The 18915-nt window shown below is 33.1% G+C and overlaps 1 protein-coding gene across 2 annotated transcripts in view; it reads right to left on the bottom strand.

Annotated features, from left to right (window-relative positions):
- Positions 1–16573, bottom strand: part of LOC143063629 (uncharacterized) — a 38834-nt gene extending 22261 nt beyond the window's left edge. Inside the window, exons 1-3 of one of the 2 annotated variants that reach the window (XM_076235874.1) lie at positions 16329–16499; positions 10333–10510; positions 4582–4805 (exon numbers count right to left, since the gene is read on the bottom strand). In XM_076235874.1, coding sequence (XP_076091989.1) covers positions 4582–4805; positions 10333–10510; positions 16329–16377 — 451 coding nt within the window. In that variant the 5' untranslated portion in view covers positions 16378–16499. Of the gene's footprint in view, positions 1–4581; positions 4806–10332; positions 10511–16328 lie in introns of both variants that reach the window. The other variant, XM_076235875.1, reaches the window with a different exon arrangement.
- Between the last annotated feature and the right edge of the window lie 2342 nt (positions 16574–18915).

Consider the following 18915-nt stretch of genomic DNA (forward strand, 5'->3'; position numbering starts at 1 on the left):
CTTTCCGCTATATAGATGACGTTCTTTCACTAAACAATTCAAAATTTGGTGACTATGTGGAACGCATCTATCCCATCGAATTGGAGATAAAGGATACTACAGATACAGTTAAGTCGGCTTCATATCTTGACTTACATCTAGAAATTGACAATGAGGGTCGGTTGAAAACAAAACTTTACGACAAAAGAGATGATTTCAGCTTTCCAATTGTGAACTTTCCATTTCTAAGTAGCAACATTCCAGCAGCACCTGCATACGGGGTATATATCTCCCAATTGATACGATATTCCCGTGCTTGCATTTCCTATCATGATTTTCTTGATAGAGGGTTACTGCTCACAAGGAAACTATTAAACCAAGAGTTCCAAATGGTGAAGTTGAAATCATCCCTTCGTAAATTTTACGGACGCCATCACGAGTTGGTTGACCGTTATGGAATAACCGTTTCACAAATGATATCGGATATGTTCCTTACGTCGTAACTACAATCCCCTTCCCTTTCATGAATGTGACCTTCTGAATTAGACTATTTACCGGATTTGTAATCACATAAGCAACACGACGGGTGCCACATGTGGAGCAGGATCTGCTTACCCTTCCGGAGCACCTGAGATCACCCCTAGTTTTTGGTGGGGTTCGTGTTGTTTATTCTTTAGGTTTGTATGTTGTGTCATGTGTACTATTGTTTTTCTGTTTGTCTTTTTCATTTTTAGCCATGGCGTTGTCAGTTTGTTTTAGATTTATGAGTTTGACTGTCCCTTTGGTATCTTTCGTCCCTCTTTTATGCCGGCGTCACACATTGGCGTATAAACCGACGTGCACCAAACGTACAGAGAAAATTGACAAAGTCCGCATACGTTAGTTACACGCTAAGCAATCGTTAAACGCACGTTGCATACGTTTGAAGAACGTCGAAATGCAAAGATATACGCTTAGTGAACGCTACAACTACAAGAAATTGTTATGCTGCATTTTTATCCAGCTCAAGCGTGTGCCAAGCATATACCTGTACGCTACACGCACGTAACACATACGCTACAATAGGTTTTAGACACGTTTAGGGCACGTTGTGTGCGTTTCAAGATCGTTCGAATATAACTAAAACGTATGCGGGTAAGTTTTTATATGCCGGCGTCACACATTGGCGTATAGACCGGCGTGCACCAAACGTACAGAGAAAATTGACAAAGTCGGTATACGTTAGTTGCACGCCTGAAGAACGCTTAACAATCGTTTGACGCGCGTTGCATACGTTTGAAGTACGTCGAAATACAAAGGTATACGCTTGGTAAACGCTACAACTCGAGGAAATTTCTATGCAGCATAAATATTTTCATCCAGCTCAAGTGGGTGTCTAGCGTATACCTGTACACTACGCACACGTAATCATACGCTCCAAGCGCGTTAAAAACGCTACAGATAAGTTTAAGACACGTTTAGGGCACGTTGTATACGCTTCACGACTTTAACTAAAACGTATGCGGGTTTGTTTGTAACTAACAACCAATAATAGAACGTCCAAGATACGAACGGGACGCGTCTCAAATACGTTCAAGAGTCTTTTTTCCGTCGTAGCGTGCATTCTGTCTACGTTAGACACACGCCAGGCATACGCCAACATACGTTACTTGAACGCCCGATAAACGCTTAGGTACACTTCTCGTACGCCCAATACACGCTCAAAGCTCGTTATGCACACTATACAGATATAGAATGATTGACAGGTTGAATGCATCCAAAATTACTAGCGTATTGGCAGCGTACATGATTTTTTACCACGCCCACTTAGCTATATACGCTGATGTGTGACGCCGGTATAACAAACACCCCATAATCAAACGTCCCAACTACGCCGAAAGCACGAACTATCGCCCCAGATACGTCGGGGACGCGTCTCAAATACGTTCAAGAGACTTTTTTTTTCTTTCGTAGCGTGTATTCCATCTACGTTAGACAGACGCCAGGCATACGCTAGCATACGTTACTTGAACGCCCGATAAACGCTTATGTACGCTTCTCGTACGTCCAATACACGATTAAAACGCGTTGTGCACACGATACAGATATGATTGACAAGTTGAATGTACCAAATACACTAGCGTATTGGCAGCGTACATGATTTTTAACCACGCTCGGGATACGACGGATTACAAAATCTTCGGTGAATACGTTTCAATAAATCAAAATTTAAAAGCCCCCAAATTTCTGAGGCATACAGAAGAACTGGCACTACAGCTTTATCAAAAATATCTAACTGACACTCTGAAGATAGATTGTTCTGTCCGCATTATTTTAAGGCACAATATATTGCTGTCATACCTTGCTCATATAATTATTTTTATGTTGTCATTAAAAAAACCATTTTTGCAAAAAATAGACCAATTTCAATTTTACAATCATCCGTATAAAAAAATCAAGTTCTGTGGAATTCTACCACCTGATGTTTTTTAATCTTAATTTCGTTTTTTCCACAGTAAGAATCTGCTACCATTTTTTACAGTATTTTGAGAAAGAATTTAACATATTTTGTAAATCGAAACTGGTCTCCGCTAACAGAACAATGTCATCAGCATATAAACATAAAGATATTTTTAAGTAAACGTTAATTAAAGGGGCACTAGCTACGAGATATATGACAAACCTAATATTTTTTATTTTTTTTTGCTCAATCAGTAATGAAATAAAAACAGTGAAATAACAATTCCTTTTAAGTAGCCAATAAGATTCAATTTTGTCAAAATAAGCAAAAAAATTGATTATGAATTATTCACTTGCAAGAGAATAATTCGACCTCATTAAATCCGTATTCATGTGCACTTTAATTTAACCCCTTAGCTTGAGATGGATAACACGTAAATTGTATGTGTAAAATTATTTAACGAAAGAGAATGTCAACATGGAAAGTGAAACAAATCAATTGAATGACTGATTCGATCCACAAATAAACATTCTAATACAGGTAAAAACTATTATAAACATTTATTTTTTTATCTGTAATATGAAATTAGATAGACCTAGAATAATTCAACAGCACGTGTTTGCTTGATTTATTTATATCTATATTTATGTTTACATCGCTTATATGGTCATCGGATGACTATAGAGGTCAACTCGATATAGACAATAATAGTGCATTGACTTGACATATCAACGATATAAGGATGAGGCTTAGAAACGGGGAAATGAGAGGCTCTGCCGAGCTTTTTCCCCGTTTCGGGCCGAATCCTTATATCGTTGATATGTCAAGTCAATGCACTATTATTGTCTTTATACTGCAATCTAAAAAAAACATTTTCAATTGTTGTTTCATGTGTTAATGTTATTATTTGCTTAAATATTGGAAACTTCTTCCTTTTATAAAAAGGCCTCATATCATGCAGGCGGTGAAATATACAACACGATGAAATGTACATGGTGACCGAATTTGTTTGAGAATGAACTAAAATATCAGCAATAACAATAAAACATAATAATTTATAGTTTGCAAACCAAAAATATTAACAAGTGAAATATGTTATTTTTCTAAAAATTGCAAAAGAAATAAGTTTGAGTCGTTGTATACATTGGAAACAAGAACAGGTTGAATAGGTCGTATGAATAATTAATTATAATTTCGGAAATTTCTAATTGAATATTCATGAGGAAAAGTGATATCAGGTCAGTGACTGTATATGACATAGAAATATACGGTCAACGCATTTTGACTGCTCAAATAAAACGAGTGCAGTATAAAAATAAAAATACACACGAAACGAAGCTACGTATATTCATGCATGTGCCTTGTTTATTGTTTTATTTAGACTCTTAATAGTTTGGATAAATGTTTTACATTGTTATAAATCAAATATGAGAATTTGATTAGAATCGGTGAACAAGAGTTTGACAGCTAGTGCCCCTTTAAGCTCATTTTAAATCTGAATTATTAGAAGTCAAACCAGATAAATTTGATCTCTCTAAAATAAACTAGAAGATCATTTAAATATACTGAAAATAAGGCAGGAAAAAGGTTTTCCCCATGTCGGACTTCGATTTCACATGGGAAAGGGCTGACTTTTCATTATTATGAATTACATATTACTTTATATCTTTGTTCATGATTATATGTTCTGAATAATTCGATAACATTTACCGTCTATACTATTATTTAACGGTTTGAATAAAAAAATATCTCTGAATAGAATCGCGTTGGAAATCAATAAAAGCACAATTTAATTTGTTCTTCTTTACTTTCAATAGTTCAAATAATGCGTACAACGAAATATATGATCATTCGTGCTATGTCCATGCGCAAAACCTGCCTGATTTTTCGTGAAGTATGAAAATATGGTCTAGGTAATCACATAGCCTTGTATCCAATATACTAGTAGTCTAAGAAGTAAATATTTTCCCGAGGCAAGATAAAAGTGTTATTGGTCGGTAATTCTTCGGCTCTGATTGCAAGAAAAAAAAGACCCCCAAGAAAAACCCAAACGAAATTCAATCTTGCTTGGATGGCAGACTTTAAATGTGTGATATGGTCTTCCAGTCCGATCAATAAATTGAGACAGCGGAATAATAGCAAAACAATGATATACATATTACCTATATACATTTCGCAAAGCATCCGGAGCTTTGTGTTATTTTGATTTCTTTCCCAAAAACCAAAATTCTTCTTTGGTATTATTTCCAAAGCACTGGTATCATTCAAACAACTACAATTCATGGAGTCGCTCATAAAGTCTGAACACGTCAGGTTACTTTCAACGCAGTTTTTCCAACATCTGACACAATCAAAGTCGTGTAGTCCTAACCATACTTCTTCTGCACTGCGAAATAGATAAGTTAAATGTTAAGGGTTATTCCCGATTGTCCCACTTTTTTTTTAAATTCTAAAGTTCTGATTGTCATACATTATTTATGAAGTAAAATGTTCTTAAATAAACTGATGTCTTATTTGCTAGATAAACGAGAAAAAAATAATTGCATGTTCAAACTTTTATTTAGTATTTATTTTATAAAAGTATGAAATATGATTTTTTTAAATAATCAGATTAATGCACTTTTGATTAAATAATATAATTTTTCTGATTTCCAAAATATATTTATAATGATATGTTTATTTATAAAATAAATATCAATATCAATTATTTGATATTGCTTTTGTCTCATTGCCAGCTACAGGAAAATGTTTTTCTTTTTTTAGCTTGCTTGCTTTGATTTATGCATGTTACTTATCTATTATGTTATACATGTTGCTTATCTATTATATTATGCATGTTGCTTATCTATTATATTTTGCATGTTGCTTATCTATTATATTATGCATGTTGCTTATCTATTATATCATGCATGTTGCTTATCTACTATATTATGCATGTTGCTTATCTATTATATTATGCATGTTGCTTATCTATTATATTATGCATGTTGCTTATCTATTATATTATGCATGTTGCTTATCTATTATGTTATACATGTTGCTTATCTATTGTATTATGCATGTTGCTTATCTATTATATCATGCATGTTGCTTATCTATTATATTATGCATGTTGCTTATCTATTATATTATGCATGTTGCTTATCTATTATATTATGCATGTTGCTTATCTATTATATTATGCATGTTGCTTATCTATTATGTTATACATGTTGCTTATCTATTGTATTATGCATGTTGCTTATCTATTATATTATGCATGTTGCTTATCTATTATATTATGCATGTTGCTTATCTATTATGTTATACATGTTGCTTATCTATTGTATTATGCATGTTGCTTATCTATTATATTATGCATGTTGCTTATCTATTATATTATGCATGTTGCTTATCTATTATGTTATAGATGTTGCTTATCTATTGTATTATGCATGTTGCTTATCTATTATATTATGCATGTTGCTTATCTATTATATTATGCATATTGCTTATCTATTATATTATGCATGTGTTTTGTATATATGTGTAGGACTCAAATCTATGGTGGGTTCCAGATCTATGGCAGATTCCGGATCTATGGTAAATATAACGTCATGCCATCCCAAATTTATGGCAGATTTTTTAAACCCTAATCTATGGCAAGTTTTGTAATGTCCTAATCTATTGCGGATTTTTTGTTTGTTGGTATCAAAGACAGGAAAGGCAGGAAAGGTAGTCTTTTCGTTTTTTTTTTGTTATGGGAATTTATAATAATAATAAAAAGTATAGAATGAACATTAAAATTTAACAAATTACAGGAATTTTGTACAACATATATCATCTTCTGCTTGTATCGCTCACTTGACAAGTTCGTTGCTGGTTTTAGGGAACATATATTTGTTTAAGCTTTTTCTTTTGAAGTGTATTTTAAACTTTGAACGTTTAGTGCTCTAATCAGCATGCATTTCTTTAAATTAAAATCTTCAGGGCCATTCTATTGAACCTTCGTGGGAAAATCTAGCATCTTACACATGACTTGACTGTCAACCGTAAAACAATGGCTTCGATATAACCCTTTACTGATAATCTTATACCGAAATCTACATGTTTAGACCATTCTTAGTCAAACAATCATGTACCTCATCAGAGGTTTGGAAAAAAGTAAATTAGAAACTAGATTAAATGTCCAAATATTCAGAATTCTTATCTAACTATTTCATTCGTGTAAATCGAACACTGCATTTCATTATAACTACTAGCAATTAACTGATAAACATTCTGCATTCATTAAATGAACGTATATCTTAATTCTCTTTCTGTAACAATCAGCATATTAAACATTATAATGTAGAAGGTTTTTTTTACGATTTTTTAGTAGTTTACCTACAAATTATATCAGATAAATAATGTTTATATTTGTTACACTGCGACTTAATTTGTTGCAACCATATCTGATGTATTGTGTTGGGATGTTCATGTTATGTATTGTGCATGTGTAACCGGAGAGCACGAATTTCATTACAAAATTGCTTGTTTCCACCGGGACTCGAACCCGGGACCTCTGTGTTACAAGGCAGCGCGCTAACCGACTGAGCTAAAGAAGTACTTCCCTAGCTCAACCGCTTACGGCTGACTAAGTATCTACTAAGTTTTCTAAGGGAAGCAATCCCGTCACACATGCTTTATTGTTGTACCTTCTGCATTGTATTTGCCTTTTAATCAAAGACTCTTCATATGGTGTGTGTGCTTTTACGATACAGTTTTGAACCTGTATTTACAAGTTGATGAAAATTTGCATATAGGCTATTTTTTACCTGATTAAATAAAATATGTAATAAAAAATATACCTTCATGTGCTACTTTTTGAGTAAAATGAGGTCGACATTTTGTATATTTGCTCAAAATTCAGATTTGTGTCCGTATTTTCTTTTTCGAAAAAAACTTTTTTGTTTTAAAAGATAAACACAAATTGTTTTTTGTTAAATAATCGGTAATTTCTGTATTTTATCAGTATCATTAAAAATTATGCAATTTTTATTCCGAAATAATTCTATATTTATCAAATGTTCATAAATAGAGGAAAAAACGTCATTTTTTGCTGCATGTTTATCAAAATTAAAAAAAAATGCGCTATTTACAGTTTTATAAAATTTGGGTCACATAATCTACTTGCAAAATGAAACAAATTGCTGTTTTAAAAAATAGGGGTCCATGAACTCGTTTTCAAATTAAATCAGTTTGAATGATAAAAATCAGTCAAAAAATGCATCTTTTCCCGATATGTCATAGTTTGACGTCGCGAAAATAACATTTTACGTTAGCAACGTCATTACCTTCCCTGTAACTGTATCGTATGCCCTTTATTGTTACTCTTAAGTAGACATCTAATAAGTACGTAGAATTGAGTCGTGCTTGATATGTCGGCTATTTTCTGACTTAATATTATATTCTATGTTGATGATTCTCTTTACCTTTTGTATATAGTGTAAAGGAATAAGATCATATACATGATAACTCAAAAATTAGAAAGACAGAGTTTGAGAACAGCATGCAATTGTCTTATAAACATATTCCAAATTGTCCTTCTCAATTGCATTACTTTTTCACCTGTAATTTCAAAAAGGTTTTTTTTAATTAAGCTGTGTATTGAATCAATGTACTGTTTGTAAAACAATCTTTAATTATTTTGTTTGAGACAATTTTTTACTTTTTTTTGTATATTTGTTTTAATGCTTTAAAGTGGCCTTGGCTACGACATATGTATATATAAAAAATATGAATTTTCTTGTTAATGAAAAAAATAATTCGCTTTTAGTAACCACTGTATGGTTCAATTTTGTCAAAATTATGTGTGTGTGATTCAACTTTGTATTGCAGAATGTTTTTTTTATCTTAGATTGTTTATATGTTATGTATATGTTTTTATATTCGGCCAAACTCTACTAGAGCTTGTGTTTTATATTTAACTTATGCCAAATCAAAATAATGTTTTCTTCTCTTAATATCTTATCTTATCAAAATAAGCTATAAAAATATCTATGATGAATTATTCACATGCTAGTGAATAATTCGACCTCATTGAATCCGTATTTATGTTACCTTCGATTTGACTTCTTAGCTAGAGATAGATTATGCATGCATTAGGCGTGTTCAGTTATTTAAAGGAAAAGAATGACAACATCTAAAAAGTGAAACAATGGTAAACCATTTGATTGCCTTATTCGATCTACAAAAACCTTTTCGTATACAGGTAAATACGACGATTAACATATATTTTAAACCCATAATATGAAATCAAACAGACTTTGAGAAATCCAATTCACTCATTACGATCGAGTTCGCTATCTGTTTATATTCATATTGATGTTTATATCGGGTTATATGACCGTCGGCAGTTTTCGGATGGCACCTCGAAAGTTGTTAATTAGATGGCGTTTAGACTAAAATTCTCACGAAAGCTGATACATATTATGGGGCACAGCATTTTAAATTGTCTATTTTAGGCTTTTTATAATTTGGAACTCCGTTTTTACTTCTATCATGTTATAAATCAAATATGAGAATTTGAGCGAAATCCGTGAACATGAATTTGACAGCTAATGCCCCTTTATACAAGTTCCACTCATAATTTATGTTGTATCTTCAAGTTTTTGTGCAAGGCATTACAATGTTTTCTGTTGGTCGAGTTCGAGTTCAGAATTGCGTAAGGTATAAACACAGAACGTGGTTAGACCATGGTTTTCAACCGATTAGAACTTTCAGTATCGAGAATCATATAAATCATCCCGCAATGAAGGGCAACATTTAGCACTGGAGAACAACTGAGAAAAAAACAGCTTAAAATCATTGTGATACTTTTCCCCATCTATCTGAATCCCTTACTTGCACAGAATGTGAAGGTGTTCAGCAAAGTCATGATTTATATTATAACTGTTTTTCTCAGCAAAATTCGGATACTAATTTGATAGAAGAATACCAATATAAAGAATTATTATATCATCTTATAGGTATTTCCAACATACCCTGTATTATGCATTTTAAATTCCTATGAGTACTATTTTTTTTATGAACATAACGAAAATATAACTGGAAACTATTATGCACTTTAATTTCCTATGAGTACAATTTTTTTTCATGAACATAACGAAAATATAACTTGAAACTTATTCTTATTTATATATTTATATTTATCTTACCTCCTATAGATTTATAGAGATATGATTGGTAAAAGGACTACACGTGGTGAATATATATATTTGATATAGGGAGTCCTAACAAAAATACAGTCAGTTTAATTGAAGTCTGGAGCTGGCATGTCAGTTAACTGCTAGTAGTCTGTTGTTATTTATGTATTATTGTCATTTTGTTTATTTTCTTTGGTTACATCTTCTGACATCAGACTCGGACTTCTCTTGAACTGAATTTTAATGTGCGTATTGTTATGCGTTTACTTTTCTACATTGGCTAGAGGTATAGGGGGAGGGTTGAGATCTCACAAACATGTTTAACCCCGTCGCATTTTTGCGCCTGTCCCAAGTCAGGAGCCTCTGGCCTTTGTTAGTCTTGTATTATTTTAATTTTAGTTTCTTGTGTACAATTTGGAAATTAGTATGGCGTTCATTATCACTGAACTAGTATATATTTGTTTAGGGGCCAGTTGAAGGACGCCTCCGGGTGCGGGAATTTCTCGCTACATTGAAGACCTTTTGGTGACCTTCTGTTGTTTTTTTTTCTATGGTCGGGTTGTTGTCTCTTTGGCACATTCCCCATTTCCATTCTCAATTTTATTGGTTACCATACATGGTTAATTAGATATCATATGGGGTAAGAGGAGTTACTTCCCTTTCACATATTAGCATATATTTTTTATAGATAAAATGAAAATCTAACTGGAAACTTTTGTGTATATATATATATTCAAGTATGTGTACCTTCCATTTATACCAACACCAGTGATAACGGTTTTATATGTGTCAGTATCATTAAATGAAGACGGTTGGCCGCCATCTGTGAAACAGGTTGAATTTCCCGTGTACCATGACCCGTTTGTTTGTGTCAACCAGTAACATTTGTTCGCAACTTGAACAGATTCTTTAAGACAAAGTGTACCTAAAATGATAAAGATACAAAAGTTAAACGTGGTATGTGACAGTGCAGAAGTGACGTCAGAAAACAGAAACACTATAGTGGTTGTGCTAAATCGAAAACAACCAAAGTACAAGCGATAGCCTTTCAAAAAGTGCTATATTCGACTCTTAGCTGATGAAAATGGAAAGTGCTCTCGCTTTGTAGATTAATTCATTTACTAGAATAGCCACGTGCATCAATCAACAAATTTTACCACACACGTGAGGTCACACGTTATGAAGTAGTATCGTTTTACGTTGTTGTTTACTCCAGAAGATTCGTCTATTTATAGATAAAAGTTAACTGTGTAAAATCTAATTGCTGAAAAAGAGACGACAAATCCGATACTCTACGGGATTGAAGGACATTTACTAGGTTTGGAGTGTCCATCGTTCAATTCTTAATATCGACTTCTAGGAGTCGATAATGATAGGCGTATATACGTTTTACGTCAGAGTCATGACTTATTCCCTTTATGAGTTTATTAACAGACTATTTTTGGTCAGTTTATGGGGAACCACTAGGGTAAGTTAATAATAATTGGTATGCAGTTGTATAAGCATTGACAGGTCTCATTTCCATCATTATTTGACCCCGCCCCCTCAGTTATAGTTTGTAATTTGGTCGGTTTATGAGGAACTACTAGTGGTAGGTCAATGATATTTGATATGCAGTTGTATTAGCATTTGTACATCTCATTATCATGGAGAATATTTGACCCCGCCCCCTCAGTTATGGTTATTGACCTTGAAATTTTGCTTAGTTTACATGTATTAGTACATGTGTTTAGGTTTGTTTAAAGGGACCTACTTATGATAAGTCAATGATATTTGGTATGCAGTTATTTTAGCTTTGGCATATCTCATTTCCACAGGTATTGTTTAGCCATGCACCTTCAGTCATGGTTCATTGACTTTGAATATTTGCAAAACTTACATGTTAAAGTGTTGCTATTTTAATTTCAACATTTGCATTATCGAAATTACAAAAATGAGAGACATATCTCTGTGATGACAGTTTATCAAAAGGGGTTCCAACCCAGAATAAAGTTTAGGAAGGGTTCCAAGTATATGTTGTCATTCAAAAGCAATGATCGTAAAAAAGGGGAATTAAACCCAAAAGAACACCACAACCCCTGGATTTGCCACTATATAAACTGCAAAATAAGCAAGGTTGTTTAAAAATCTGATTTTTTTATAATTCATTATCACGGGTGTCATTCTGTTTATCGAAAGAAATGATCGTGAAAGAAAACCTAAAGGTGACCAAGCATTGAGATCGGATCGTGAAAGATCATGGCTGGTAATCTACACATACAGAACAATCGGTTCTGCAGTGAAAACCGTGAGAGGATTTTCCCGTTATTCTTGAGTGGATTCATTGTCACCGCTTCCCAAGGCATGTACATTTCTAAAATCGCAATTTCTATTTCAATTGATCAATTATTGTAAATTGGGGTATGCTATGCTGTGGTAAATGTTTTCATGAAGAGACACGTTTATCGTTGGCTGTTGTGCACGGAGTTAAACTCCAACAAAACAAAGCGCCCCTTCCAGAAAGTGCCGGAAAAGTGACATTAAACTTTTGAGATGTTTCTTTTCACAGACCTGCTAGTTCAATTTTCGTTTTTTTTTCTGTCCACGAAACTGAATGTCGCCATTGTTGTTTTTCAAACAAACACGCTAAATGTGTGTACATTGTGTTCAGATGCCAGTTGACATCGATGTGTAAGACCAAAAACTACAATGTCAAAAAATGTCTTTCGTTTGGAATTTAGTTCCAGTGGGGATTCCTAAGGGGTGATAGAACGTTAGACTTGGGTTTTTTAAACTTTGAGATACGTATTAGTTATATTTTATATATTATATATAATCTTTGTGTATCTGTGTAAAAAAGAAGAAAAATAACACTATTAACAGACAATTTCGCATAATTTATAAACGTCGATCAACGGCGTTACGTAATTGTTAAATTTATACGGCCAATTTAACATGTTTAAGTATTATTTTCTTTAATAAAAAGAACCATGATCAACCAAAAAATCAAAGGAAATCTATTTCTGACCTTAATGGCAATTTAAAATCAGACAAAAGAAAAAATTCCAAATTGGCGCCAAATTATTTTTTCAGCGAAATTAACGCAATTTCAGAATGGCGGGTTTTAATATCAGTCCCATAGTTGTCTTAAGAAAGTAGCAACAACGGACGTTTCTAAGGGCTTGCTTTCCGACTGTATATGTTGGATGCATAATTTAACAACTTTGTAAAGTTTAGGGCTGATTTAGTTATTTCATTTGTTTATTTGACTTACATAAAACAAATGTCGGAAGTATATATGATAAAGAAATTAATACATAACCTTTTCAATATCGGCCTGGGTATCATCCCTCGACCCATATCAGCACCTCGGCTACGTCTCGGTTTATATTGGGGTCTCGGGGTGATACCCGGGCCTATATGGAAATGGCAATGTATTAATCTCTATGTATCTGGTTCTCTTGTCCTCATACCTAAACCTCAACCTTAGTTTAAACACTTACCAGTGTGCATGGATGAACGAATATAATTGAAAACGCATAATTGCGTAAATAATTAGGTAATATATTATTTGTCTTTGAAAACAAAACTTGAAATGTCACAAATATTCAGGGAATTCATCTTTGAAAACAAAACTTAAAAATCGCACACAAATAACTAACACTTAACATCCACTGTTAATATAATCTATACGACGTGTATGTGTCAATGTAACATCAACATGTGACATGACGTTATACATGTAAATAGAAAAATCTTGAGATGGAAATAGGAAATTCACATTACTTGAATCATTGCCAAAATATAAGTATTTTTTAATAGAAAATACTTGAAGTTTCTATGCAAGTCAAACTTATTCCGCGTGTATCAAAAAGACTTAAAATTATCAAGAAAAAAAAACAACTATTCAAAATTTAGGAGATGTGAAATGATTACCAATGAGATGGCAATCCAACAGAGTTCAAATGAAGTGGATGTAAATAATTAAAGACAACCGTACGGCCTTCAACATATATAGTTGACCTATTACTTGTAGTTTAAGAAAAATAGACCAAAACACAAAAATCCGTGAAAATGAGGTCACGGTCAAATAAAACCTGCGCGACTGACATAAAGATCATAAAATATTTCCATACACCAAATATAGTTGACCTATGGCATATAGAATTAGATAAAAAGACCAAAACTCAAAAACTTAACTTTGACCACTGAACCATGAAAATGAGGTCAAGGTCACATGACATCTGCCCGCTAGACATGTACACCTTACAATCATTCCATACAACAAATATAGTAGACCTATTGCATATAGTATGAGAAAAACAGACCAAAACACAAAAATTTAACTATAACCACTGAACCATGAAAATGAGGTCAAGGTCAAATGACACCTGCCAGTTGAACATGTACACCTTACAGTCCTTCCATACACCGAATATACTAGCCCTATTGCTTATAGTATCTGAGATATGGACTTGGCCACCAAAACTTAACCTTGTTCACTGATCCATGAAATTAGGTCGAGGTCAAGTGAAAACTGTCTGACAGACATGAGGACCTTGCAAGGTACGCACATATCAAATATAGTTATCCTATTACTTATAATAAGAGAGAATTCAACATTACAAAAAATCTGAACTTTTTTTTCAAGTGGTCACTGAACCATGAAAATGAGGTCAAGGAAATTGGACATGTGACTGACGGAAACTTCGTAATATGAGGCATCTATATACAAAGTATGAAGCATCCAGGTCTTCCACCTTCTAAAATATAAAGCTTTTAAGAAGTTAGTTAACGCCGCCGCCGCCGGATCACTATCCCTATGTCAAGCTTTCTGCAACAAAAATTGCAGGCTCGACAATAAAAATCAGTAACAAATGCCATATAAGTAAAAAAAAAAGTGAATAAATTACGTTCGTTGAAATCTAAAACGCGACTACAGACACGGGATAAGCGAACAAGATGTAAGACACTTGTATACACACCGTAAGAAGGGTCCAAAAACCTTCACCTTTCAAGAAAAATTAACAATCGGTATAAATAGAATTATTTGTCGTTTATTTTTGTAGAAAAAGTTTCCGTGTGAATATTTGAAGAAAAAAAATATACTAGAATTTTCAAATATTGCTTTTATTGGTACAAACATTGATTTTGTTTTGGAAAAATCATAACATAACTAAATATATATTGGTAAATGTGTACAGTTATGAGAAAGTATTACAATATATCCTGTGGATACTGTTTACTTATATGTTGGCATTGATCATCAACACCAGAAAAAGGACAATTATTGCTGTCGGTATTATATTCATTTCACACTATACTTCCTTTGGGGGAGTTTCGCAGTAAAATTAGCAAATTCTTGATTATTTAGAACAAAAATATCATCAAGGTAAATGTTTTTAGATTTATCAGTTAGTGAAAAATAAGACTGATCTTTACTGAGTTTGGCCATAAACTGTGATTTATTCTAATAAGTCTGCCATTAAATAGACGATAGGTGCACATAAGAATACATACAACCTGTGGATACACTTCATTGCCAAGACCTACATACATATTTTAAGTTAAAAATGTAAACTTTAAGTCTTAATCAAATCATCACAGTCTCTGTAAATATGTCTAGCATATTTCCCTTTTTAATCACAGAAAAATACTTATGTGAGCTTTCAAAGTACCATCCCATTTTATAAACGAGCTTCTGTTTGATATGGGGGTTAAGTGTGAAAAGTCCTAAAATATATCAACTGAATAGACCACTTTCGAGTTCATCCGTCACCGGAAAAAACTCGTCAATTATACGTGCCTTTATGACGTCATTTACCAGATAGAGGGGTCGCCTGTATCCCTGCACTATTTACGTTCATCAAGCGTCTTGGTGATCGTCATTGTGCAGGATAAACTAGAAATAATGGTTGTTCTGTAGGTACTTAATGACAATTCCCTAATGACATCAATGCTGATTGTCAATTTTGAGAATTCAATTTGTCGTATAATTCGTACAATATAGAATTATAGTTTTCCAACCACTCGCTCAACATTGGAATGGAAGTGACGACGCCCCTAAACGCACAAATGACGCTCACTAAAACCAGAGTTTTTGACGGAAATGCATCGAACTCGAAAGTTGTCTATTGGACGAACCATCATAAGCACTTAATTCATCCTAAAAATTCGAAGAGTTTTTGACACTTCAAAAATAGTAAATTCCATTATTTTCGTATGCTTAAGTACAAAAAATTTAACAGTACAAAAAGATTAGTCGACTCGTAGAACGCTTACTAGATGCTGAGATGAAACAAAACTTGTTTACTAAATTTGCTAACTCATTTTACATACCGCTTTGACTATTGTGAAATTCGCCAGAACTTCATAGAGTACATGTCAACAATGGATTTTCAAGTAGAAGCCAGTTTGAGGTTCACGGCAAACATAATGGCTTTATTTTGTTTAGTAAATACAACTTCGTTTTCCATTTTAATTTTAACACTGTAAATCTACTTTGTGTTAACCACTTGTGTTTGTTTTGTCTGATTACAAGTATTTCAATTCATGTGTATCCGGAGTAATTGTTGTTTTGTGTATGTACATACATATGTAGTTACAAGGTAAATAAATTGGATGCTAAGATTAAATTTTGACAAAACAAAATTAAATATACTATAAGACTAATTAGTCTTAGTGTATATAGACATCTTTTCTTTAACTATTCAGGAATAAAGTCATACAACAAAGAAACACACGTATTTGCAATATGTACTTACCGAAACATTTAGTAATAAAACATATCAAAGCGCAAAGAACCAGCAGCATATTCGTAAATATAAGGCAACATTCACTTAATATAACCTGAAGTCAACATAGTTTTGTGCAGTTGACTAATTAAACGGCCATTTTGTTGATGAGGAAGTGTCATTTACGTAGAAATCACAAGAGAGCATCTCATTGCCGGTTTCCGCCCTCTCTTAAAAATGTACTTGTCTTATAAACTTGGATATCATTCATCAACGGAAAGGATATATCGTGTGTTCAAAATACCCAAGTTAATCCATTTGTAAATAAATTTATCTTTACTTCTCTAAATGTAAATATGATTTTTTTAAAGGAAATATATGAAATACCATTTTTGTTTGTTTCAAGAATTATATCTTTGTAAACAATTATAGTTCTTTTATGAATCGCTTTTTAAAATCAAGATTTGCTAGTTTATGTAGTATGACTCTTTTCTCATTATCAGAATTTCTATAAACCTTTAAAAACTTTAAAAGTTAATAATGACATCAGATGCATGTTTCATTATAATACGTTATTCTGATTGGCCAACTGCTGATCACGTGTTATTCCTTAAGCAATTGCATTACACAATTTAACTTCTTTCATGATAACACGAGGACCCACAATAAAGTGCACAGGTGAATTAAATTTAAAAAAATGATAAAATTCGTGTTTTCATGAGCCTAGTTAAAAAAATGTAATTATAAGTATTGAATGCTTCTTTTTGTAACTTCATAGGGTTGCAAAAGCGTTGACCGTGCGCACATTTTTAGAACGAAGCGCTTCCGCGCTTCATACAAAATGTACTTAAATGAAAGATAAGGACTGCATTCGTGTATCCGAATGACCGTGGTCACAGTAGGTATAGTATTTTTCGAATGAATTGGTCCACTTTTTTCTAGTGTAGATCTGAATGATTGTCTGAATTAAGGGAACAACCATTGTACTTTCAGCCGGGGGGGGGGGGGGGGGGGGGGGTATGTTATAGTGTTTAGTTTTGAAAAAAATAATCTGATTGATCGCGTCAAGTATAATAGTTTTATTCATGACTGCATGTTTATCCTATTCAGGATATTATACAGGTTTTGAGAACGAAAAATCCTACAACCCTCTTTTAGTTCACGTACAATTTTTTTCGAGAGTAACATTTTCAACTTCCGTTTTTTTTTCAATAATTGGTCTATTTTCTTTTTAAACTTCATCTTCTTTTCACAGTTAATAATATTTTATGATTGATATACATTTATAATACAGCGGCGAAACCTGGAGTTTTAGGAGGATAAACGTGAGTTCAATTTTTGAAATGTGACGGACTGACAGTTGAAAAAAGTCAAAATTGGAGAGAGAAAAAATCAATAACGAGCACTTATAAATAAACAAAATAGACCAAAACAAATAGATTCCACAACTACAAAAAGTGTATTACGATATTTCTCCACTCGAGACAGTTAAATTTTAATATTTAAGCGCGAGGCTTGCCGAGCTTTTTAAATAATAAAAATTTAACTGTTGAGACAGACATGTCAATGAACACTTTACAACCATACATTAAACCAAATATAGTTAGCACATTGATTTAACAAGAAGAATCATTTATTGAATGTCTTGGAAAAGGAGCTTCTCTGGATAATGTTGATAAATGCTCGCTGGGCAGAATAACTGGTAGTTTGCAGTGAAGAATATCTGTAGTGCTAGATGGAGTTATGACTTCAGCAAGTTTTTTTTAATAAGAGGTCTTATTTTTGCTCACTTTTATTGGGTAGTAGACTAAAATGAGTTAGTTCATATCTTCATAGACTTGGGCTTTGATTGTAGAAGGGCGTACGGGGAACTATAGTTGTTAATTTCTGTGTCATTTTAGTCTCATGTGTAGAGTTGTCGCATTGGCAATCTTACCGGTACCAAATCTTCGTTTTTTATACTTTGAGGTAAAGAAGTGACCCAGGTATATTCTTATTTGCCTCCCCTCCATGGTTCCAGTGTTCCTGCCCTCTCATGATAAACACCCAGAATTACGTATACTTTGCCATGTCTATATGACCATGGGATGACATTCTGGTTCAGTTATACGTGTATTTTAAGTCTTATATGGAAAGAAATGGGATCGGTATGATCAAATGGAAGCCTTTCTTTTGACATAATGTGTGTCTATGTCATGCCTTACACACGACATATGCTAGATTATTGAAATTTTAGGAATGCCCACTCAAATGTCATATGCGTGATATTGTTTTCTGAGTTGTTACTAGGGTACCATAATAAGAAGATGTTTTATGATTGGCAATTCCGCCAGACACCAAATGACATAGACGTTAAAACATCTATTGATCATCGTACTGACCTTAACAATGAACATAATCCAGACAAATTTTAAACACTTCTAATGAGAAAAAAATACGACCTGATTTAAAGACAAAACAATCAATGAAAAATAAATATGATCTACAGCAACAAATCACAACTTCTGAATAACAGTCCCTGGCTTTGGACGGTCACATACAGATTGTGGCAGTTTTAAACTATTCTGCTATCGCTAAGCCAACTTTGGGCAATGGTGTAACTAAACAACATTAGAAT

Source organism: Mytilus galloprovincialis, chromosome 2 (assembly GCF_965363235.1).
Source record: "Mytilus galloprovincialis chromosome 2, xbMytGall1.hap1.1, whole genome shotgun sequence".
NCBI lineage: Eukaryota > Metazoa > Mollusca > Bivalvia > Mytilida > Mytilidae > Mytilus > Mytilus galloprovincialis.